The sequence below is a fragment of the Notothenia coriiceps genome, unplaced genomic scaffold, assembly GCF_000735185.1.
Source record: "Notothenia coriiceps isolate Sejong01 unplaced genomic scaffold, NC01 NC01_scaffold00010735, whole genome shotgun sequence".
Lineage (NCBI taxonomy): Eukaryota > Metazoa > Chordata > Actinopteri > Perciformes > Nototheniidae > Notothenia > Notothenia coriiceps.
The window spans coordinates 39,486-64,054 of record NW_011343436.1 but is presented as its reverse complement, the minus strand read 5'-3'; the positions used below and the strand labels follow the sequence as shown (position 1 = coordinate 64,054).

The 24,569-nt window shown below is 43.1% G+C and overlaps 1 protein-coding gene across 1 annotated transcript in view; it reads right to left on the bottom strand.

Annotated features, from left to right (window-relative positions):
• Window positions 1-24,569, bottom strand: part of LOC104946193 (plexin-A1) — a gene marked incomplete at its 5' end in the record, with an annotated part of 80,401 nt that overhangs the window by 33,380 nt on the left and 22,452 nt on the right. Inside the window, 3 exons of the mRNA XM_010771972.1 lie at window positions 2,635-2,825; window positions 4,961-5,057; window positions 18,549-18,749. Of these exons, the coding sequence (XP_010770274.1) occupies window positions 2,635-2,825; window positions 4,961-5,057; window positions 18,549-18,749 (489 nt within the window). The remainder of the gene's footprint in view (window positions 1-2,634; window positions 2,826-4,960; window positions 5,058-18,548; window positions 18,750-24,569) is intronic.

The following is a 24,569-nucleotide window of genomic DNA, read 5'->3' as shown; positions in this document are numbered from 1 at the left end:
GGAGCCGAACAAGTGTGCTTGCTGCCGTGCTTTTCTCACGACAAACTGTGTGTCTGCTTGTTGTGAAAGGAGAACTACATTAATCTTTAGAAGCACAGTGTCAGTGCAGGAGGGCAAGAAGAAATGCAGCCCACAATAAAATGCCGCACTAACAGCCCAACAGCTAAATTATTGGTTTAACCCAATCATTCTGAGCCTAAAACATAAATTGCCGTGTTTGGAGAACAGTGCTTAGGTGCCAGAGACATTGCTTGAACGGTACCCAACTGCACACTATTGAACAACGTTAAATGGGCATTAGCACACTTGGAAATGACACCAAATGGGTTCAACGCTTGCTGCTCTGAGAGCTCTGGATAGCTGTGTGTTTAATGTGCATGTTGTTTGCGCGGTCACACTCCCTCTCCAGTGGAGTTTCCTTCCCGATCAAACACACATTCTCCAGTCCAAATGAAATATGCGGCTAATACGCTAGCTTATGGCCACACAGAAGCTAGCGTGCGGCAAAATATAACAAAGAACAAATTTGTGTGGTGGATGTGATGCTCTTTGGTGATGAAATGGCAGAAGAAAAGAAAGAGCTTTTCTTTGTCGCCTGCAGATGTTCTTTTAGCAATAAATGTCACATTGTAAATGTCAAAGGTGGAGAGGAGAGGTAAGGCTGGCAGTGTGGGGTGGAGATAACGCCTCCAACAGTTATATCTCTCCCTTTTTCTATTCTTCTTTGTCTCTTCGATGTTCTCAAACCTGCAGTATGTTTCTCCTCCTGCGGTTTTTGAAGCTCGATACGCCTGCTTCTTTGACTGCCACCAACATCTTGCCCTGAGGCCAGGATTCACCCCTCAATATGCATGCAGGAGCACATGCTTGCGCACACACACTCATCCCCACCTCACCTCTTCAACCACCCCCCCCATCTCTCTCATACATACACGCACACAAAACCCAATTGCCTCTGTACGCTTGTTTCAAAGAGATAACCGAAGCGAGCAAGAAGAGAGAGAGAGCATTAGCGAACGGATTTATCTATGTGCCAGTGCCCCAATTATCCAATATCTCCATTACGCATTCAGAGAGACGAACCCGTGTCATACAGGAAATGTTCTGAGGGCTCCAGCCATACAAGTCTGCATCGGTGAAATGGGCATGCATTTTAAACCATACATATATTTCACACTTATTTAAATAGAGAGGAATGTCCCTCATTTTGACTCAGATGATTGTTCGTCTGATGTGAGATAAAATTAAATTAGCAGAAAAGGGCAAAAAATGTGTTGAAAGCTGGAGGAAAACCAATGAGAGGAAAGGAAAGACCAATGAGAACGAGTGAAAGGCTTGAACGTTTAGACACGTCTCACACAGCGGTGCGTGGCTCTTTGTGTGTGTGCATGTGTGTGTCTGTCCCAGTGGAGAGCTGTAGTGACAGTGACCCAGGTCACAGTCAGACGAGGACCACCTCCACGGTTACCCGGTGGAAACAGATGGGTACGCCACGGTGTTTAGAAGCCTTAGCTCGCCCAGCCTGTCAGATGCATGCGTGCACGCACACATTCTGCGCCCATGGCGGCACACAATTAGCAGCACACTTCCACACTCGGTTTCTTTGTCACCCTCCTGCAAACACACACACAACAGACAAACACCCTCTCTGCCTACTCAGGTGTGTGTGTGTGTGTGTGTGTGTGTGTGTGTGTGTGTGTGTGTGTGTGTGTGTGTGTGTGTGTGTGTGTGTGTGTGTGTGTGTGTGTGTGTGTGTGTGTGTGTGTGTGCAGCCATCATCTCTAATCATGTCTGTGTGTTCAGTCTTAGTGTGTGTGAACTGCCTCCTCCTGGCCGACCCATCTGTGTTGTGGTTGCCGTCATGGTGATGGCTTCTAAGTTGTCTATCCTTCCGACCACCTCCCCTCCACCTTCACTCGCTGAGGCCAAACTTTTAATTACTAATGAGCTGATTTTTGCAAAGCTTAGATTCGTGTCAAAATGCACGTTTTTAGTTCCACAGTTTTGTCCAACAAGTAGCTAATATAACCTTGTCACAAAGGGCATTCTGTCGCTTGAACCCCCTCCCTTTTTACTCCTGCCCTGAAAAATCCTTGACTTGTTTGTTGTTTACGAGGTCGAGTTGCTGAGCAACGCACACCAAATAACAGCTGAAGTGTCTGCTTTAACTTTAACATACAGTAGGTAAGAGAAGGGTTTCTCTATAGCTTGAATTTAGCAGCTACATGTAATGTTGATTTAAGAGTGGGCGGTACCCTGGTCCCACAGACCTTGGGGTGTTAATGTCTTGAGACGGCGTCAGCTAAATTCTTCTGGCAATAAAGAGGTTCTACTTTTATTTATGTATCTAGCTGAAAAATGTACATATAAAATCAATTTCTGCTCCCTTTTTTTAACCCTATACAGTATGTAAACTCTGGATGAAAAAAGCAATATTGCCCTGGAAAGCTCCATGTTTTTGTAATAAATCAACGGCACTTAATACTTTTAATCCAATTTAATATTAGCATGTGTGTACTTGCAGGGACTCATGTGCAGTCAGGAATGTGTTACCTTGCTGGGCTTCAGGAGCATACTGAGCTGAAATATGGAGTTGTGTGCTGAGCCGCATGTGTTGCTACGATCGAGGCTTACCTTGATGATCTTGGGGTGCGCACAGCGGCTGTTTCCTGTGGTGGCGTGCATCCAAGTGCTCTCTAGAGGAGTACACTCCTGCCTCATGGAGCACTTCTTCTCCTGTACGCACCAGCCGCACTCAAACCTGGGGTTCGCCTTCAGACACATCCCGCAGCTATCCCTCAGGGCGTAGCACTTATATAGGTGGGCTGGTGAGGAAAAGAAGAAGAAAGGGACAAAAAATGAAGGGGGGGGACAAAGCCAATGAGAGAATAATGTAACTTCACCATTCTAACTAAGTGCACATTCTAACAGCCTGAGTTGTGGAAAGGTTTAAAGATCAACCAAATAGGTCCATTGCAAGTTTTTCAAAGACAATCTGAAACTTCTCCAATGTCACCAAGTCAAGATACTATTTCCCAAAGGCCTCAGGATTGGAGCAGCAAATCTTTTTTTTTTTTAACCCGGATCTCTCTCTGCTATTCCACCCCCAAATCCCATTGGTCATGGAGCAGCTTTAAAGCAACCCTGTACCAATTACTGTCTGTTAAACGACTCCTCTCTAATTACATTAACATATCAGTATTTTAAGTCAGTATTGCTCACCAGATGATTATCGTGATTGAAAAAATGGGGAAGGGGCTGGTGGTGAAGAGAGATAGATGGAGGGGGGCTGTGGGTCGCCTCCAGTTGCACTTTAGGAGATTTACACTTGAGATTTACACAATGCAGAGACACTGATGCGTGCCGCTGATATTGTGCGATGTCAATACTGCTGCGTCTAACAGATGCCATTTAGAAACACTTTGTCTCTGGGAGTGCCACTGACTGTCAAAGCATCCTATGTTGGCTCTATAAATATAAACACCCCATTAAAGGGGATAACAGTGGGGTCCCTATGTTCATACACACATGTTTGGTATAGGTTACAAACACATACATATTACCAGAGTCAGCAGCCAGAGAAACATGTGACATTTTAGACTTCAACAGCCTGCATTTAGACTACAGGGAGTGACATCACTAAGTGGAACAAAGTGACTGTGGTGTTATCTTACATTACTGACAAAATGGCAATGAGCACAGCTTCACAGGCTTTAGAGATGTAACATCTTCTAAACTGAAATAATACACACAAATCCTTGCTGCGTCTTTGACCATCAAAGATTAACAAACAGGCCGAGAAAATGCAGTTCCCTCTGTAAAAACTCTTTGTGTCATCAACATGAAGTATCGAACGCAGTGGTAGCTGCAGATTATGTTCCCTCACAGCTGGAGAATAATGTTACAGACCCCTGCTGTGCTGTACAGGCCACAATAATTATGTCGACAGCATCGTAAGTACGGTCCTATCTGTAATTATATCCAACAGACATGATCTCATTGTCTTCTCCAACGAGAGCGAGGTGTGGTTATACAGTGGTGTGCAAATTATAATGCTGCTTAAATAGTGGATATATTGTACAAACAGTACTGCACACACTGTTTATAATAATACCTGTCAGCTAAAGTGGGTACTTCTGGAACCATCACAATAGGGGTTATCTTGCAAGATAAATTACAGTACAATACAATTCAATGTGTAACAGTGTGCATTGCAGGGAGAAGTTCTAGTATGCCATCTTAACATTGCCAAATGCAATGCAAAAACTGTAAATTGTAAACATTGTTCAACAGATTCAAATGCTCTGTTGCAGACAAAATGTGTCTAAATTGCTCATTGTCACACTGGTTTATCAGTCAGCTAGCTACAGCTGTGAGATGCTACCACTACTTATCTGCTACCTAATAGCAATGACAAAAGAGTCTTGTGGGGTAAAACCAGAGGCTCAGATATAATGATGAGTCAATATATGTATTAGTGAACACAAATGACTTTGTGTACAGTACGTGTCATCTCTTTAAACTTTTGTGAGTGCCAGCATTGGAGTAGGTTCCTCCAGTTGCAAAGTTTAATGTTGATACAACACATGAACAACGTGCAAACAGTTTAATGGAGAACTATTCCAGTACGTCCGTACGCAATTACTCAGAAATACAGAGTAAATAACAGAGTTAGAACCCTTTACAGACCAAGAATATCAATTGGAACGGTTGTGCTGGCCAAGGAGTTTTAGTCCAATATAAATGATTTACTATGCAGTCGGAGCTGATTTTTCAAAGTCACAAAGCTATTGTATGTATAAGTTCCTGCAAGTTTTGAGTTCTTTTTTCTTTAAGATGCTGCGTCATCCATGTTTTTAAAAAAATGTGATGGATTATCTACAGTGTCTCATGTTAAAGGTTAAGACGCATGAAGAGATAAAAAAAAAGATCAATAATCCACAACAACACATTAACTCACCTTGGATGTTGAACGGGTTGTCGATGACAAAGTTTCCGTTCCAGACCACAGACAAATTCACCGGCAGGTCGCTGATGTCATTGCCCTCATAGGCATACTGAAATAGAAAAAGAACAGAACTCACTTATTACCTTACAAAATAATTTCCTACATGAATAACATCAGTGTAAGACATTGTAGGTGTTTTAATTAAATATTCAATCAATAAAAGAGAGAGAACTCAAACACTGAGAGCAGGCTCAGTTCAGCTAGTGGCTGCAGTAGTGTCATACACTGCAGTGCTCACACAGCTGAAGGGCCATAAAAATGAATGATGAGAGACAGGCTTTATAGTGATTTTAACACGCAGCACATCCTCCGCTGCCTGGCGGAGCGCAGAGTTGATTAAGAGATTGGAGTCCCCATCACTGCATGACTCATTCCATCCCAGTGATGAATGAAAAGCCTTAATATATCTCCAACAATAATATTCTCATCTAATTTCATTTTTGCATCCTGAACTAATAAGAGTTGAAATGTAATTGACTCGTCGACGGCGTAAATGAGTTTTATGGAATTGCTTTAAACGAGACAACAAGCTTCAAAAGCGCCGATGTGATGGCGGTGTGTAAACAGCATTAATAGCAGAGAAAGAGCTCCTGAGAGAGCCCCACCACGCTCCCAACTCATCATTTATCAACGACGATTATCACGGGCAAATAAAATGCCGCTTTAGAAGTTACATCCTCTCCCCAATCCCCACCTCACGTACACATAGCAGCCAGACACTGAGGTAAACACACAATCATGTGAAAATACTTATTCATCAGGAACTGAACACCCTCAAATCTGAGACACAAATTAACTAATCCATTCATTAGCCTTCTTTCATACTACATTAAACAGAGGCTAGATAGCGAGAGAGTGTGAGCTGGTTAGTCTTCAGTTGGTCCATGCTGACCTAATGTCTCGGTCAGTCAAAGGGTGCACAGTCACTCTCACTACCAGTGTTATGGTCACTATCTCTGATGGCCTCGGGCTGAGAGATAGCAGGACTATTCTCTTCTGGTGAAGTGGCGATAAAATCCCATGTGTAAACCCTATCCTGAGGCTTTGGGGCCCTCGCAGATTGAATCTAGGAACAACTTTGCCACTATGTGATATCAGCCACTCCAATGTGAGATGTATCCTGACTATCTGTAATAATAGAGAATTGGAATGTATTTGAGGACCGACAAAATGTGCTTAGATAAGATAAGGAAATGAGAGGACACAGCAATGTTACAATGTGTGAATGGCGGATGAATTCATTCTTTACTTTTTACTATCGGATGATTTACATTCAGCGGGACCTGAAGGCAGAGATGCTAATATCAAAATTAAGGAATATGTCTCCATGTATCTCAAAACTAGTTGTGTGCTTTTCGGGTTTATTTTTTGGGGGAAATTATTTTCTTTCGGTTTTTTCAGTAACAATTCTGTGCTCTGATTTATTTAGTAGCCATGCACTTTTGAAGAGATTTTTTTTTACCCCTGAGTAACTTCACCTGAGAGCTGGCCTGCAGAATATCAGACACATATAACTCACAGAGAAAGTTACAGTAACTCTCACAGACAGTTACTGTAAATATGATATATAGTAAAGAAAAGTGCAGGAAATAAGAGTAACTAAGCGAAGAGCAATGGTTAAAGACTGGAAGATGTTTGGAATGGGTGATGGGTTGGAAAGACAGAGGTGGAGTGAGCAGGGGACACGTGGAGTGTGAATTGACATTTAAAAAAGGAGGGTGAAAAGAAGGAGGAAGGAAGTGAGTAGGAACAAGCGGTGGAGAGAGGATGGCACTGCAGCGAGGGTGAAGGAGAAATAGCGAGGGCGAGATGGATAGAGAGAGGTGATTGTGTGTTATTCTGTGGACACCATTCATTTACACATGGAATAAGAGGCCGGGGCTGGCCTGTAAGTGCCTGAGCTGGTGGGGGCTAAAGTGAAATTGGCATTTTCAATTTGTTCCCTGACATGTCTGCCTTGGTCTTTTCACACATTCCTCTGCCTCACCCACTCGCGCGATCCTCCATTCCATTCCATTCCATTCCATTCCATTCCATTCCAACCCATCCTTTTCCTCTTTCTCTCTCTCCATCTCATTATTCCTTCCCTCTACCTGTTTGCAAACCTCCTCCCCCATCAATCTCAGTCGGACTTTCTCTCCCCTACCTCCATCCCCCCGGAACGCCCACAGTCAAACAAGGAAATATGGAGCAGATTCCTTTATCACATATTCCAAACATGTCCAGAAAAAACAGCACATGTGCACAACATCACACTATAAATATGCATTCTGCACACAGGACAGTTTCCAAGACACGGATGCCAGCGAATGCATCAAAGATGGATCGCAGACTCTAAACAGGAAATAAATTATGATGAATAAAAACACATGAAAGCGCGGGAAGATAAGACGCTCACACAACAACACGTGTTTTTGATGTCAGCTATTATTTCTCTCCACTGAAGTCCGAGCATATGAACTTCTTCAATCTGTCCTTCTTCCCCATGAGACCACCCAGTCTGCCTGGGAACAAGAGCATTTCCTCACCGGGTAGAGATGGAGAGAACATGTGAGCGTGTCTAATGCTGCGCTCACATTACAGTTTAGNTAGAGCATGACCGCTGGAACAGCCCAATCTTCGCCGCGGCAAGCGCAAGATGAATGCACAGTGGAAGGACTAACTACATGACAGTTGAATTGAATTGAATTGAATTGATAGGACTACCATTTTCAACCCATTTTGCAGTGATGGTTCGATACAAAGTCAACGGTTTCTTCTTAAACTAAACACATTTAGGTCACTTTCAAAAACATTTCGTCGTAAACGTATGTTGTATTTTTTTGAGAAATGGGCCATGTATGTTATCCATAAAGGAGTTCTTAAAAGCACCGGAAATGGCACATTTTTTGGCAAAATGCAAATGTTGACATGCGCGTTGCGCCTTAAATGCTGAATAAATTTCCTCAACTTAGCACCAATCATCTTGTATGACATTTGGGACAAAATGCAACCACCTAACAGTTTTGATGTTTTGAGATTATAAATCTTTGCTTGGCATTTGATGCCAACCCTAGTGCACGCCATAGGGCAAACTAGCCAATCAGAAGCAAGGAGTCACTGGGAGAACCACCCACCTAGGAAACGAAGGGGAAACTTTAGCCGCTTTCACACCAAGTACTTTGCTACTATTGCGGCGACTTTAGTGCCCCGGCACTTATTACCCCAGGGCACTATTGGGCATTTACACGCAGGCCCTCGCCTCGGGGCCCGCTCGGGTTTGGTTGCCTCTATTAAATGCTGCGCTCACATTACAGTTTAGGAACTGGGGTAGTTACTATAGTAACGCAGTGTAGGCGGGGCGATCGGCTTTTTGGCGGGCGGAGCGACGCTGCATACAACTGCCGTGACGTCATCTTCAATGCGACACAACTCACAAAACACACAACAACAATGGAGGATGTGGAAGCCATCGTGTCTTGCTTCTTGGTATGTGGTTTTTTCTTCTTAGGTTCACTTTTTTCAAAAATGCTGCAAGGTTCACTGTTTTCAAAAATACTGCAAGCGTCCCTTAATATATGCGACACTAGGGATTAAGTCGCGCGAGAATTGTGACGATTCTCTCTGACCAATCAGCAGTCGTCACTAGTTTACCGCCCGGTTGTTGGACCCGCTTGTTGGCCTCGATAGAACCACGATTTAGTCGGGCCAGAAAAAAGGTGAAAAAGTAGCCCCGGGACAAAACTAGGCCAAGTGGAAGCGCAATCAAAAACGGGCCCCGCACGGCTCGGCACGCTTAAAGTGAGCTCCGCGCTGCAGTGTGAATGCGCCATAACTTAAGTGTGTACTGTATATGCACGCGAGACAATGAGGGAGAAGGAAAGGAAGAGGGAGGGAAGAGGATCGACACACGTGTAAGTAGAGAGAGAAAATTAAAAGAAGCAAGAAAGTGATAAAGAGGGAGAGTGAGATTAGAAAAAAACAGATGAGACGGATAGGATTGAACAGACACTGAAAGGCCAGAGAGGCAAGGGGAATAAAGATGGTAAGGTAGGAAAGAAACAGAGACAGCAATACAAAGAAGGGCGTTATCAAGCTACGGGAAGATTTATATTTGACCATTGTTTAAGCCAATGAAGGTGTTTGAAAGTAGAAACTACGCAAACAAAACGAGGCTTGCTTTGCTATTAGATCAAATTCATACACAGAATATGCACAGTGGCTTAACGTTGAAGTAGTCAAAAGCCAAAACAGCAGCAGTAGCAGCAGAGATTAAGGTCCATTATGATATATTTTGCATGAACATTGAATCGAGTGACTGCTCGTTAAGTGAAAAGGCTGTTAATTGTTTGAGTTGGCCAGAACGACAGAATCCAAGCTATGCCAGCTCATAAAACGTTGGACAGTCTCTATAGCACGGGAGGCCACACAAGCTGAAACCAGAGCTGAACATTCCTCAGGTGGAATGGTTTTGGTAAGGCTTGGCTATTTGGCAAAACATTTGTTTTTTTAAGTGTCTGCCGGTAAAGCATTGAATAGCTTGGTGGTTTTTTCAAGAAGCTGACTTCCAACCATCTTGACTCAAACTCCCCACTTTCAGATCCCAGAAACAGAGGGAAAGTCTATTCATCATTTAAAAGATATCTATCATGTCAGACAGCAGGAGCTTAATGTGGATTTTCTTTATCTAATACACAGCCAAATATGTGGTTTTCTATTGTATCCATCACTCTTTTTCAGCCATTTTAACTTTCCTTGCTGCTCTGTTATATCCTCTCAGGACCTAAGACAGGCTACAGTAAAAGACACGGGGTCAAGCTTTCTTCCACTTCTATCCCAGCTTCTGTGATGACCAACCAATCATAACATTGGCTTGATCCCCCTCTGGATTACTTGAGAGGGGCCAATTCCACTGATAGAGAAATAGATGATGGATGTCTGAGGACCTCTTAACCCCCGCTTTACACCCTGACACGTTCTGCACCACACGCCGGCTGGAGGTTTGGAGGTGCTGACAGCTAAAACAACACTGCCTGCCCTCTGTCTTTAAAAAAAAAATCCATGTTACAGGTATGTTTCTTTGTTTGCACATCCATCCTCAAAGGGGGTGTAGGTGGAGAGGGGGATCTGGGATCTGCTTGGGTATGTACCTCCTTCACTCAACAACAACATGAATATTTAGTTAGGGAGAGGTGTGTGTGTGTGTGTGTGTTTAATGGGCAGTAGAGGGTGGGGACTGAGCCATAGGAAAGGTTAGGTTATGATCCAAAGCTCTTCTTCTCTCATTGCACCAAAGGCTTATTAAACTTTCATACTGAACCAGCATTGTTGCACAATACGCAGTTCAGGGAATACACACATGCACCGCCGGCTTACATGGTTTATTCACTGCACAGCAGATTCCAATATGAAAATGCAAACATTAAGCAGGTTATTCACTAAAAGGTCACGATTTGCATGTGTAAAGGAAGGAGAAAACATGAATAGAGCCACACAAATCACTGTTTTATATTCAGCCATGTAATCCCAATATTTGAAATTGTATCCAATGATGGCAACGCTCTTTGTCTACAGCCTTTGACTCCAAGGGAACATGCAAGGCATTAAAGAGGTTGAAGAGGAAAGACAAAAGTAAGGTTTGCTAGTGATAAGCGTTCTTATTCTTTTTTAACAAATTATTCAAAAAAGAGAGAAAGAGACGTATATGTTAAGTTAAACAAAAAATTGAGAGTTAAAACTACAGATGCCAGCTGGGCCAGACCTTTGTCTCTGAAAGCTGAAGAAAAGGAGGTCGGGATAGATGGATGGAGAGGGAGGGGTGAAGGAACGCATGTATGAAGTAACATCGGGTACCTTGTGTGAGGGTCATGGCCTGATAATTAGTCATTTTGAAAGAGTGTGCAAGCTGGACAGCTAAAAATACAAGAGTAGCCCAGGGCAAGCCCATACCTGGGACAGGATACGTTACCCTCTTCCTCGTTCCTTTCTCCATAAAGCTTTCTCAAGGTTACAATGCCACTTATCGGAAATAAAACACAAATATCGATCTAGAGAATTCCAGATTTAAAATTGTTTTATGTCAGGAAAGTCACATTGGAATGGTGCAAAAGTGGACACAGAGTGAATGATGGCCCATATTAAATGTGTTTAGCCAATCTACAGCAAACAGTGTGTGTAAATGTATAGATACACAACAGTTCCCTTTAACACATACACACACAACTTCCAGGCAGATATGGCTTCCTAATCAAGGATCAAGTGGTAATCCTTCCTATAGCTTAGTGAGTGTGTATGTGCGTATTTACTGTATGTGTGGGGTCAGGCGGCGTGGAATCAGCCGCTGCTCATAATAGGGGCCTGTTAGCCAGTGCTAATCGCTAATGCTAACAGGATTGGAGGACATGGCCGGACCCAGTTACCCAGCTTATCTCTTGGACGCACACACACAAACACACATGCGTGCATATCCGCTCGCACACATACTTTCTTCATTGATGGAAAGAAGAGAGAGAGGAGAGTGGGGAAACTGCTGGCTTGAGGAAAAAAATAATGCTGCCATCGCCAGTCTTTCTTATTTTTCCGGCCTACGCATTAAGCTAGTGTAAGCTTACTAGACTTCTCCCTGGACAATAGCTTGATTTTTGGTCGTTTGCAGAAACGTCAATATTTTTTAATATCCTCGCCCTTTTTCCCCATCTGTCAACTCATGCCATTCTTCTGGTGGCCGTTTTCCCCTCACAAATTAAACCGTTCTGTCACATAACTGCTTTTTGTTGCAAGCCCCAGAGCATCTATTAACTTACACATAACTGCAAATCTGCAAAAATCTTAGTGGCTTGCTCTAAGAAGCACTTTGAAACAAGTGGTTTAATAAAAGGATTGTCACTGATTGAGCTACTAACGAAAAATTAGATTAAAAAAATGTACACACTTTTCCCCAGGCTTGGGTCCTTTGGTGTGGAGGTTTTCGTATCTGCCGTCACTACTGGAGCAACAGTGGCTCTTGCTGCTTCTGCGACAGAAGCCAGTATTACAAACAAAGATATTTTGCCACTACTAAAATGTATTAAACATCACATCTTGTGTGCCGGACTATTGTCGAAAGATCTTTCCATCACAATTATTTGTAGTACTCCCCGATTAATATCCTTTATTACGTTTCTGTCAAGTTGAAGTCATAAATGAAAAAGGGATACCAGTACTATTTACACTGACTTCTAGCACCTTTATTTAAGTCTTTGCTAAACTGAATTAGCTTTTCATAAAGCTACTGTTACTGCAGATGAGTCAATGTTTCAGTCTTTACACGCCAATTTGTTACGGGCAATAAATAAACCAATAAGTCTTTCATCCAATTACTACAACACCAATTGTTAGGGCTCTTATGGAATATTATATATCATAAATCATTGAGGATATTAATCAACTCTGTGGTAGCATACTAGACATTTACAGCAGGTTATCATGCTAACAGACTCAGGCTAATGGGCTAACAAAGGTCTTTCCTCTGCTTCAAACAGCTTCTTATTTCTCATCAGGTTAATAGCAAAAGAGACTCTTGTTTAACAATCACTTTTGAAGCTTGCCCCTCTCATCAATCCATCACACACACTTTGAAGGGTGGAGCACTGTTTTAAGAGAGGGAAGATTTAGAGTAAAGGTTACAGATTGCATGGATACAAGGAGGGAGACACAGATGAGAAATAAATGACGAAAGTCAGGTGGAGGATGGGTGGAGAAGCTGGCATATGCTGATAGCTGAGGAGCAATTAATTCTTATTTATCCAGGACAGGAGCGTGGGAGTAGGGCTCTTCACCTGTCAGAGGGGAGGAGAGGCAGCGAGCCAATGACGGGACGGAGATGAAGAGGAAGGAGGTGGAGGAGGAGGTAAAGATGGAGACAGGTAATAACTGGGAGAGACGGGGGGCTGAAGGTGGAGAACGAAGCAATGGATGGACGGAAAATGAGGACAGGGAAGAGCCTTCTCTTACTTCCTCCTGACTAATAGCTGCATTATGGGACTATGGATAGAAGAGCGTTCAGTGTAAACAGGAACAGACTGTCGAGTAAATGTGTACATTTATTTTTCATAAGGCAATAATAAAAGCAAAGTAGTGCTGTAATCTTAATCTAAATGAGGTCAGTACTGTAGGAGGTGTTCCATGACTTGGGAACAAAGTAATGAAAAAACAAACGATCCTCAATCAGCAGCACTTTAAAGGACACACACACACACACACACACACACACACACACACACACACACACACACACACACACACACACACACACACACACACACACACACACACACACACACACACACACACACACACACACACACAGAGAGCAAGCCAATTAAAACAGTGTCAGTGTGTGCTGTGGCGGACTGTGATGGCAGGTCCAGTGTTTATATCTCATTAAGCTGTGCCGGGCCATGCCAGACTGGGCTGTACCATGCTCCGCTGCGCCTCCCCTCCACTGGCCAGCGCCGAGGCCCTCATTAGCCTTGTCTCTGCCACCGTTAGGACTATGTGCATGTATGAATGTAAGAGTGTGTATTCAAAATGACAATTCTCTTTCTGTATAATTTACATTTTTACAGTCGGTTACATCTTTAACGAATCCCATAAACTCTAGAAAGTCTTTAAAAGAGTCAGAGAAGTTTTGAATCTGCACTGTGCTGAATGTCTCATTCCCTCTCCTTCACACACACACACACACACACACACACACACAGAACGTAGGGGTGTTACACTATTAGACCAGTGTGGTTTGTGTTAACCGCTTTCCCTGCAGACATGTTTGGCCTCCTCCCTAGACCTCTGTTTGCTCCATTTATCAGTCCATTCATCTGTCTATGCATCTGTCTTGCGTGCCGTCCTTCCCTCATTTCCCATCGGGAAAGGAGCATATTACTTTTTATGCCATCCAAACTCTCGCCCTACACACTGTCATTTCACCCTTCCTCTTTTCCTCATCCATTTCTTTTTTTCCTCCAAACCTCCTTGCCTTTCTTGTACTTCCCTTCCTTATCCTGCTCTCCTTCTCTCGGTTTCTCCTCCAAATCTGTATCCCCTTCTGCTGTCTTTCTGTGTGTGTGTGTGCGTGTGCGTGCTTGCGTGTGTGTATGCGTCCGTCTCTGTTGCCCGCCTGCAATTCATCATCATTTTATCTGCCTTAATTGGATGCCATCAGGACCCCTGATACTTCCCATTCCTCCTTTAACAAACAGCTGCTCTTCCCGCACACAGAAGGATAACACACAGACACACACCGTATACCAAACTAGATTTTCTCCTCCTGCCCCTGTGTCTGCTTTTCTATTCTCCGTGGTGAAGGAGTGAGAGAAAGAGGGTGATGGAGTTGCTGAGCACTTTATCAGACGGAAGGTAATGGTGTAAGGCCTGTGCAGATATTATCTGTCCTCTCATTCCTGCCCTCCAGGGACGGAACAAGAAAGAGGGATAAAGAGGAGAGGAGGACAATGGAGACACCAAAGTACAGCATGCTATAGGAACAGGGAGTGATGAAGGAACAGAGAGAAAGAGAACAAGTCTCAAACAGCATAAATTCTCTTCTTTCAACCTCGGCCTTCACACGACGCCCAGCTGCGCTCCGTCAGCCTCCCTGACCTCAGAGTGTGGCCGTGTGTGTGTGTGCAGGCATTGTGTGCATACATGTGTTTGTTTGCTCCCATGGGCACCCCGGCGCTCAACTTCCCAGGCCACAGCTCTGCATCTTCTTGGCCTTTGCACTCTCACCCCAGCCTCTCATTGGCCCACACCCACCAGGAAGCTGCCTTACACGGGTCAGAAAAGCGGAAAGGACCAACGCAGACAGCAGCTTGTTGTTTTGGTTGCTGCAGACCGGAGTTAACTGCTACCATAAGGCCTGGCGGATGGCTCCGAATGTGTCAGTGGTAATGTGGGCTTGTTTGGCACTAAAACATATGGAGAGGACTCTTTTATTTATTTTTTTAAATGATCAGCTCCTCTTCTCCAAATAACTTGCTGTAGGACATTGGACAATCTGCCGCTTCATCAACTTTCACAGGTTGCAAATGTGTTGAATTATGTTTGGCTCAGTAACCACCTTTGGGAGTGAGAAAGGGAAAGTGTGTGAGCAAACCATATTTTTCACCATATAAACTTTGTGAAAGTTCAAGACCGCTATATCATAGCCAATTAAAAAGCCTCACCCCTAAAATGCATGATTCTTCAAAGTCTCCACACATTGGATATTGTTTGTGGAGCCTATTTGTTTCATGTCTCTGCTTGGAGAAAAATCATCCTTTCCTTAATAGTGTATTCTTTCTCATGTCTTGTGATACGCTTCCTCTTTCCCCTTTGGGATCAGTTGGTATGTACAGTAACATTATACAGAAATACTTTAGCATCAATATCCTCCCCCCCCCCATAAGCAGATATGGAAAGTCAATACCAAACAAGGTTAGTATGGAGCTGATGTTACATTAGCTACCTCATATCATGTGTGTCACATATACAGTAGCTTATTGACAGCCTCCTGTTAGGCGATACTATGTAAGAATATTGAGTTTTTACGGTCACTGGATGGAATAAAGAGCGGGAAAGTTTAAACATGATCCGACGGTGGATCTGCTGAATATCCTGTGGATAGTTATCTTCTTTTAGAAAGTGTGATGATATTGTATGAAAGAGAGGAGAAGCGGTTGAGGCCTCAGGGGAGACTTTTGAGCTAATTTTCTCCCTTGCATGCTCTCATCCTTTCTTCCCCCCCTCCGTTCGCTCCAATATCACTCTCCTTTTCACTTTTCTCCATTCATCGCACCTGAAATTGTGTACTACATTCCAATTTCCCGAGTCCATCTGGCCTGCTCTCATCTCCATTTCTTGCCGTTAACACTTTCTGGTATTGCGTCTCTTCCTGTGGTTGTTTCCCTATCTTTCTTTCCTTTATTCCTCTATCCTTTTCTATGTCCTCTCCACCTTAAGGTTTTCTTTCCTGTCTTTCTTTCTTGCTTTTCTTCGTTATTACTTCATATAAATAACCTTCAATTCTCTTTGTCTTTTCCCTTGTCCTCGTCTTTCCTGCAACAAGCGAGTGAGTGTATGTCAGTTTGACACAGTGGTAAACACTTATGTGTATCTCAAACACAGGGCTAAACTGTGGATTAGCTACCCTGTCTCTATCACATTGATTGGCCACCACCTCCCCAACAGTGTTCATGCAGTGGTGTAATGAAACTGCACAGCCCAACAAACACATGCACAGCTATCCTGGGATCCATAGCCTACGGCGCAGTGAGGGATTCACATGTGCACACACGCACAGACACTGATTAACCCCCATCCCTGTAGCTGTGTGCCTACAAACCGAGGTAGCAGTTTGTACGCAGCATAACAGATGAAGTCTATTTCTACTGCAGAGTCATACATGATTCATCGAGTTGGTGCTGAACACTGTCAAAGAAGGAACAAACATGGAGCAGAGCGCATGAAAAGTATAGATATGAAGGTCTATAAACGGATAAACTAATATTTAACAGCCTCATTCTTTTGAAATACTGCTTTCAGAGCTATAATAGGAGTCTCATCCTAATAATTCATGACACATAATTACACTCATAAGCTTACGCTGGATGAATGTTGCCTTAATGGCAAGTTCATGCAGCTGGCACCTTTTTTATCTACTGAATCTAACTACTGCCTCATGTATGCTCTTTGCACGCGCTGCATCGATATCTGAGCGCGCTGTCAAATTGGCACGGCTCATTTCTAACAAGGGCTAAGCACTGACAGCCCCAGGCTAATTGCTGCTAGCATGTCTGCTTTGTGGACATCAAAAGGAGAAATTCAGCTTTTTGGCTGGGGTTGGTCTTTGCAGCTGATTAGCAGTGGCCTTGCAGCTACAATAAACAGTCAATAAACAGACATCTCTGCGGAGAGACAACCCTATCGCTAGCTAATTAGCCCTGCCTCACTAACAACTTGCTAGCGCGTGCCAGCACCTGAAGATAGCCAGTCGATACGGACAGAATCAAATGCTGCGCTAGCTGTCACAGCAGCTACTCAGCTATACAGCTAAACAGAGACTGGTAAATAATAGTGTCTACAAATATCTATATGACTACATACACTTGTGGCTGTTTTTGACATGATGTACCATATAGAGAGTTTGTGTGCTACAGCTTATTAGAATTTTAGATGTTTCTGCTTTATTTTAATCCGTCAAAGATGTTCATCCCTGTGCGACATGTTCTGGTGACACCCTGAACTAAAGCAAAAAATGAACAGCAGCAGTGCTCATCTCATGTCAGCTTTGGTACATTGCATTATATGTTGAAGAAATGGACAGGGAAGAGGCAAGCAGCAGAAATGAGTGTATGGGAGGAAAGGAGGGAATAGCAGAAGAAGAAAGTATGACACGACAGACAGAGAGAGGAAAGGAGAGGAAGAGGTATAGAGTGGAGGTGTATACATGATCAATCCGCTCCCAACTAGGTTCAGAGACAGACTTCCTCTTCACATTTTCAGCCTCAGTGAAGCGCAACGCTAGCTACCTCTTATCTGTCACGCTAGTTTGAAGTCTCAAAACCACACACACACACACCACCATATTTCAACACACAGAACAGGCATGGACCTGCATACCTGTAAATCCTCTACACACACACTACAAAATCCTATTAAAAAAACTTGTGAAAAAGGGTCCTCGAGAACAGTTTAATCCAGCGCACCAATCCCTACCAGCCACAGCCGCAAATACATTAAAATGATAGAAGCTCAGAACAACTCTTTGATGGCTGACCACTGCAGCTTCACACTCGATATAAATGATTTAAATGATGCATTGTCTGAACAGTAATGATCTGTCATGATTTGAATCAATACATACAGACCAAGTGAAAAAATCTCCCCACAATATAGGCTTATCATAAGTGTGCCTCGATTCAAATTATGACTCTGTGAACTCTTGCCGTCAATATCTATTTTCCAACTATCAGTTCAACTAGGGAAGATCAGCAGCGGGTCATTTATCTAGATTGAGACCAAGCCGGTGCAAGTGGCGCAGGGCGATCTATCAGTACAATGAGCATGTTAGTATCCAAAGTGGTCATTAGATGTAGGAGGCCATTACTTAAACTCTGACCGAGTTAATGTCCTTACTGCGATCAGGATTTAGTTACGTAGTTGAATTGATTAGGTGAAGAGTAATAGTGCTAAACGCTTTTAGCTTGTACACATTTCAGAATCTCCCTCCGGATCTAGTCTTGTCGCCAAGATCTCCCGTCAAAACTATGATTGACATCTGCTTTTATTTTAACAGTGTGCAAAACAAAATGGCATCCATCAAAATCTCCTTATCCAACTGTGTGCCTTTCTCTACCGGAATCCATCGACAGCAACCAAATTATCTTCGTAAACAACACCATCCATTTCTGCTTCCCTCTTTTGTTCCTATAATGACACTACCACCATCACATGCTGTGTTCACTAGCATTGCCAGGGCTTTAATGGCATCCATTCACACGACCAGATTACCCATATTTCCTATCTTCCTTCCTTTCTTACTCACCGCTGTTTTCTGGCACTGGATGGAGGTGCTGTTGAAGCGCAGGGCGGGCACACTGTGCATCTCCCCCTGGATGTGGAAGACACACTCGTAGTTCCTCTGTCCCGACTGGGGCTGGGGCAGGTTCTTGGCGGCTAACGTGATAGGCTTGGTCACCCCCACAGGGATGTAGATCTGCGTTGAGGGAAGGATCTGAGGGCAGTCCTGCAGAAACAACAGAAAAATAAGATGCTTTAGTGTTTTTCTTTCCCTCAGGAATCAGTTGTTAGTAAGAAATTGTCCAATAAAGTCAGAAAAGCAAGCAAACAAGGAAGAGTAAGATTAGACAAGGGATGATGAAATAAATCAGTTGTTGTAAAAAAACAAAAAAGGCGCGCAATCCGTGGGTTACATATTTGACTTCAGGCCAGATTTGCCACAAAAGAGTCAGCCTAAAGAGCTGCGATGCACATGTTTTACGGGCTTGTGCAATGCTCCCACTGGCCTTGCACCAGATAGCAATTCTGCACGACAACACACAAGCAACAGGGCTTTTCAAACAAAGTTCACAAAGATTATCTACCCTATAAAAATATTTGCATCATACTGTAACAGTGCTGCATTGTTATGGCAGGAAGATAGGCTGGAATTAATTATGTGTGGAGGGGAGTAATGAGCTCATGCTGCACATCAGTGATATTGTCCAGAGCTGTCAAGATTCTTGTTTGGATCATCTGGACTCAGCCTATCCACCGGCTCACACCACTGGACTGTGTGTTCTTGCATAGATACATATGGAAAAATGCATTTATTTATATACAGTTGGGTTAATGTGCCTCTATGCTTGCACACGTTCAACTTTAGTGAGGCAGAATGAGACCGGACAGTCCACTCAGGATATAATGTTTCCCATATGCCTGTGTTCATGTGCTGGAAGAAATGAAGTCATTACAGTGTGTTCATGCCATGATTTGGCAGCGATGTAGATCTCGTTAACACTGAGAACGAGGTAGAAAAAGAGAGGTGGAAAAAGAGCAGGAGGGCGGGTGACAGTTCTTATACAATACGAGTTAAAGCTTGGGTGGAACTACACCCACCCTGTGACGTACTGTTGGAGCCAAAAGGATAACAAACCAGATCGCTGCTGACAAATCACATATTTTACAACCTAGAGACACCGTTAAGGGATTCGTATAATAAGAGACATGTGGCAGGCAGAGAGTGCCAACTTCCTTTCATGTAGTCTTAGGAAAAGGGCCTTGAATGTTGACATGATTCGGACCAATACTTTTATCCAAAATACACATTTTAGCAGTCTTCAAAGGGGACATATTTGGCTCATTTTGAGGATCAGACTTGCATTTTGGGTTTCCTAATAGAACATGTTTAGTCAAGCTTGAATGCTTAAAAAAAAAAAACGTGTTTTCGGAGCACCGCACCCAAAAAAGTACAGTCTGCTTTGATTGCCTTGCAGGAAAAATATAGTGCACCTTTGCAAAGATAGCCCTCAAGCCATGTGTGGACATACTGAGTTGGGGCGAAGTGACACAGAAAAAGGAGCCAAACCTGAATGGCTGGTTAAATCCCATGTTTTCGGACCAAAGCAGCTCACAAACATCTCATTATGATGTTTTATTTCACAGTTTGTGGGTTAGTAGCCACTCCAAAAAACCAAATATATGTGCACAAGCACTGAAAAAGTAAGTTAATAATACAATTATATCCCCTTTGAAACCATACTTAAACGAATGTAACACAATGTATATATTAAGACTGAACAAGAGCCTGATATTGACAGTGTTGTCCCATCCATTCGCAGGATAGGACGACAAGGTTGACAAGTCAGAACAGCTTGGGATAAGGAAACATCGACCAGATTCTTGTCAAATATTTCCTGCACACCCTCTGCTTGGCTTATTGTTGGACATTTTCATCTAAGCAGATAGCTGGCTCCCTGTCAGTGCATTTTCCTTCCCCTCTGAGCTGTTGTACATTAGAAGCTACAGCGCGTCCCCGGGGCCCGAACACAATGCCGGAGTTTGTTCATTAGGCTGCTTAGCCTTGGCCTTGTGTGTCTGATCACACACAAACACATGCATACCACATAATGAGAAAGGGGAATACTAAAGGAGGAAGAAGCGGGCTACAGAAGACCTGATGTATAATCAACTAGGAGAAAGGTGGGTGCGGGGGCTGTTCAATATAATGGAGGGAGGATGAGTATGTAGAGAGGAAAGAGGGGGAAATAAGGGATAGTTGGAGAGAGGAGGAAATTAAGGGAGTGGACTGAGAGAACGGATGTGAAAAGGATTTTTAAAGAATGGAAAATCAGAGAAGGCCAATTTAATTCAGAACAGAGAAAAAGAGAAGCAGGGATGTCAGATAGCTGTAGGAAAGTAAAAAATAAAAAGGAAAGGTGTAAAGAAAGTACAAAAGATGGAGAAATAGAACAACCAAGTATGAAGAAAGACATTTAAGAAGATTGCCGGGATCCCTCAGCACCTTTTCACATCAACTACATCCATCCTTCCATCCGTACTACAGTCAAAAACATACCCAAACCCCCTGACAACATCCTATATAATTAACAGCCTGGAGCCTCAGACGACGCTTGAAAACTGATGGAGGGGACCGGCGATGTAGAGAGAGAAAGAGACTGTGAAGAAAGTGGAGATTGATTTTCACTTGTAGCTTTTGAAGTCCGTCCTCAGTGAAAAGAAAAGAGCTGTGGGCTTGCATCGTCAAAAGTTCCATGAGTGAAAAAAAGTAAGGTTTCAGCATTGGGCTGCTTAAGCTAACTTGTAGATGCCAGTGTGTCAGAAGTTAGCGTAGCCATTGGCAAAGCGGTTTTATTCAATTCATCTGCATATTGACTTTGTGTTAGCTCAGCTGTCTGATTGTTGCTTCCTTTGTCAGTATCCCTTTACTTCATTCAGTCCTATTGTCATCTTAAGGTTGATGCACATATGGTATACGTTGGTTCAAGTCCTTTGAGGTTGCCATACCATGAAGCAGAAAACAGATTGTCTAGGAAGTATATAAGAAACGTGTTAAAAAAGTAACCCTGCCTCTTCCTACATTGAATCCGAACTTTACATTAAAGAATTTAAAGTCTGACTATAATGACGCCAAAAGCCAGAAGCAAGTGAATTAAAGTTTGGATAGTTCATAGAGGAAATGTTGCAAAAGTTCAGAAGTGCAACCGTACGAAGCTCCAAATACGAGATCACACTGGGTAGCAGACAGAGCGGAAAGAGCTTCTGGGAAAGAGAGGGAGGAAGAAGAGGAGTTTGAGGAAATGCAAGAAGGATAAAGGAAATGGTGCTCTGGATATTTCATCAGTATTTGTGACAGGTGCCAAAACAGTTCAAAGCCGGCATTAGGGCTACAAAGTACAGCGTACATTGAAACAATATTTCACCGGGGGGATTCGTTTGAAGCTGGAAGAGACCCTTTTTCTATTTCTTCCCCCTTCTTCCTGACTTCTCAGCTTTCAATTCATCTGTGAAGACGGATGCTGTGGTTTTTCTGGGCCAGATGTGACACTTCAGGAGGACCATGAGGGGATTCTTAGAGAGGAGTGTGTATTATGTGTGTGTAAAGAAAAATATGTTTTTTTATTTGTGTGTATGTGATGCTTAGGTTCGACGATACGATGGCACAGTGATTTACACTTTTATTTATTACACACGATGCAACAGAGCATATCCTTTCTGCACAGAGCAACAGCCTGCTTCATTATATGGTTCACTTTGTCTACTGTAACCACAAAGATCCTTTGATAGTAAAGTTACATGTGTGCGAGGTGGAAATGAAGCGTGAAGGAATGCACGCCACAGATGGTTTCCCCGCACCAGAACACGGCAAGAAAACATCTGCTCTATTTTGAGATATCGATCACTGAACATGTTTGAATTCTGACATCTTCATAGGCATTTTTAACACCAACAGATGTGAATGAATGCTGTTGCAGAATGCTGCTTCTGCCAAATATTCTTTGTTTCTGAGCGCCCCCCATTAACTGTGAAATAAGCTCTTACACCCTGATTAGATTGGACTGTAAAAGTGTGTATTTGTGTGTGTGTTTTTGAGCATGTGAATAAGTCTATATGTTACGAATTGTGTGTTTTTAATGGCAGAAGCCCAAGTCTCCAACCTCTGCTCGAAGCCAAGTACCCAGAGGGCTTTCCTTACCTCTCTCTGTTTGTTTTCCCTTAAAGGCCGCTGTTAGCTTCGCTGCCTAAGGCTGGTTCCGCTGTTCCCATTTGTTAACAGTTAAGGCATTTATAATAATGTAGAATAAAATTAAGATGTATTGTATATTTTAACCAAAATGTTCTGAATACAAAATAAGATCAAATATTATCTAGAGCCGAAAAACATTATTCCTAACAAAAGTATTGGTACAATGCTTGACCTATATTTTGTGACATTTCACTGCCGACACCCAGATGCCAGTTTTGATTGAACGTTGCCATGAGCTTTCTCAAAGCAGAGCAGCTGTCATTTTAGGTCAAGCCCGTTCTGAAATATTTCTCCCTTCATTTTCAATGCACGCTGATGTGTACCGCACCAACTCATTCCACGACAAATGCGAAAAAAGTATAGGAAACAAATGTATAATACACTGAACAAAAATATAAATGCAACACTTTTGTTTTTGCTCCCACTTTTCATGAGATGAACTCAAAGATCTAAAACATTTTCTCTATACACAAAATAACCATTTCTCTCAAATATTTTTCACAAATCTGAAAACATCTGTGATAGTGAGCACTTCTCCTTTGCCGAGATAATCCATCCCACCTCACAGGTGTGGCATATCAAGATGCCGATTAGACAGCATGATTATTGCACAGGTGTGCCTTAGGCTTGCCACAATAAAAGGCCACTCTGAAACGTGCAGTTTTGCTTTATTGGGGGGGTCTGGTGGGGTCCGAAAACCCTAGGGTTAAACCCTAACCCTAACATGTCACCCATTGAGCATGTTTGGGATGCTCTGGATCGGCGTATACGACAGCGTGTTCCAGTTCCTGCCAATATCCAGCAACTTCGCACAGCCATTAAAGAGGAGTGGACCAACATTCCACAGGCCAGAATCAACAACCTGATCAACTCTATGCGAAGGAGATAGGTTGAACTGCGTGAGGCAAATGGTGGTCACACCAGATACTGACTGGTTTTCGGACCCCCCCAGACCCTGAGGCTGTGCGAAGTTGCTGGATATTGGCATGAACTGGAACACGCTGTCGTATACGCCGATCCAGAGCATCCCAAACATGCTCAATGGGTGACATGTTAGGGTTAGGGTTTAACCCTAGGGTTTTCGGACCCCCCCAGACCCCCCCAATAAAGCAAAACTGCACGTTTCAGACTAGCCTTTTATTGTGGCCAGCCTAAGGCACACCTGTGCAATAATCATGCTGTCTAGTCAGCATCTTGATATGCCACACCTGTGAGGTGGGATGGATTATCTCGGCAAAGGAGAAGTGCTCACTATCACAGATTTTTTCAGATTTGTGAACAATATTTGAGAGAAATGGTTATTTTGTGTATATAGAATTTTTTTTAGATCTTTGAGTTCATCTCATGAAAAATGGGAGCAAAAACAAAAGTGTTGCATTTATATTTTTGTTCCGTGTACAAACGGGCGGATAAGATAATCTCTTCTCACAAGTGAGCAAAACACCTTTTAACATTCGCCAAGCACTGATAATGAGACAGTTAGAAGGTTGGTGTGCGTGTGTGCGTGCGTGCGTGCGTGCGTGCGTGTGCAGACATGTTGATGGTGAGAGATTAGAATCAAGACATACTGTAGATTGAGTTGGGCGGGGGGGAGAGCGAGGGCTGGGAGAGGGAAGACAACAGTGATAGCGGGATGATATATAAATAAATAAATGTATTAAAAAGCCAAAAGAGTTCTGAAGGCTTTGGTGTAGCCTGACAAGATATAAATTAATAAAGCTCCAAAAACACTGCGCATATGTAATGAGGCGGGTGTCTGGTCGTTTTTTTAAACCCCCCAATCTCCCTCGAACACCCCCC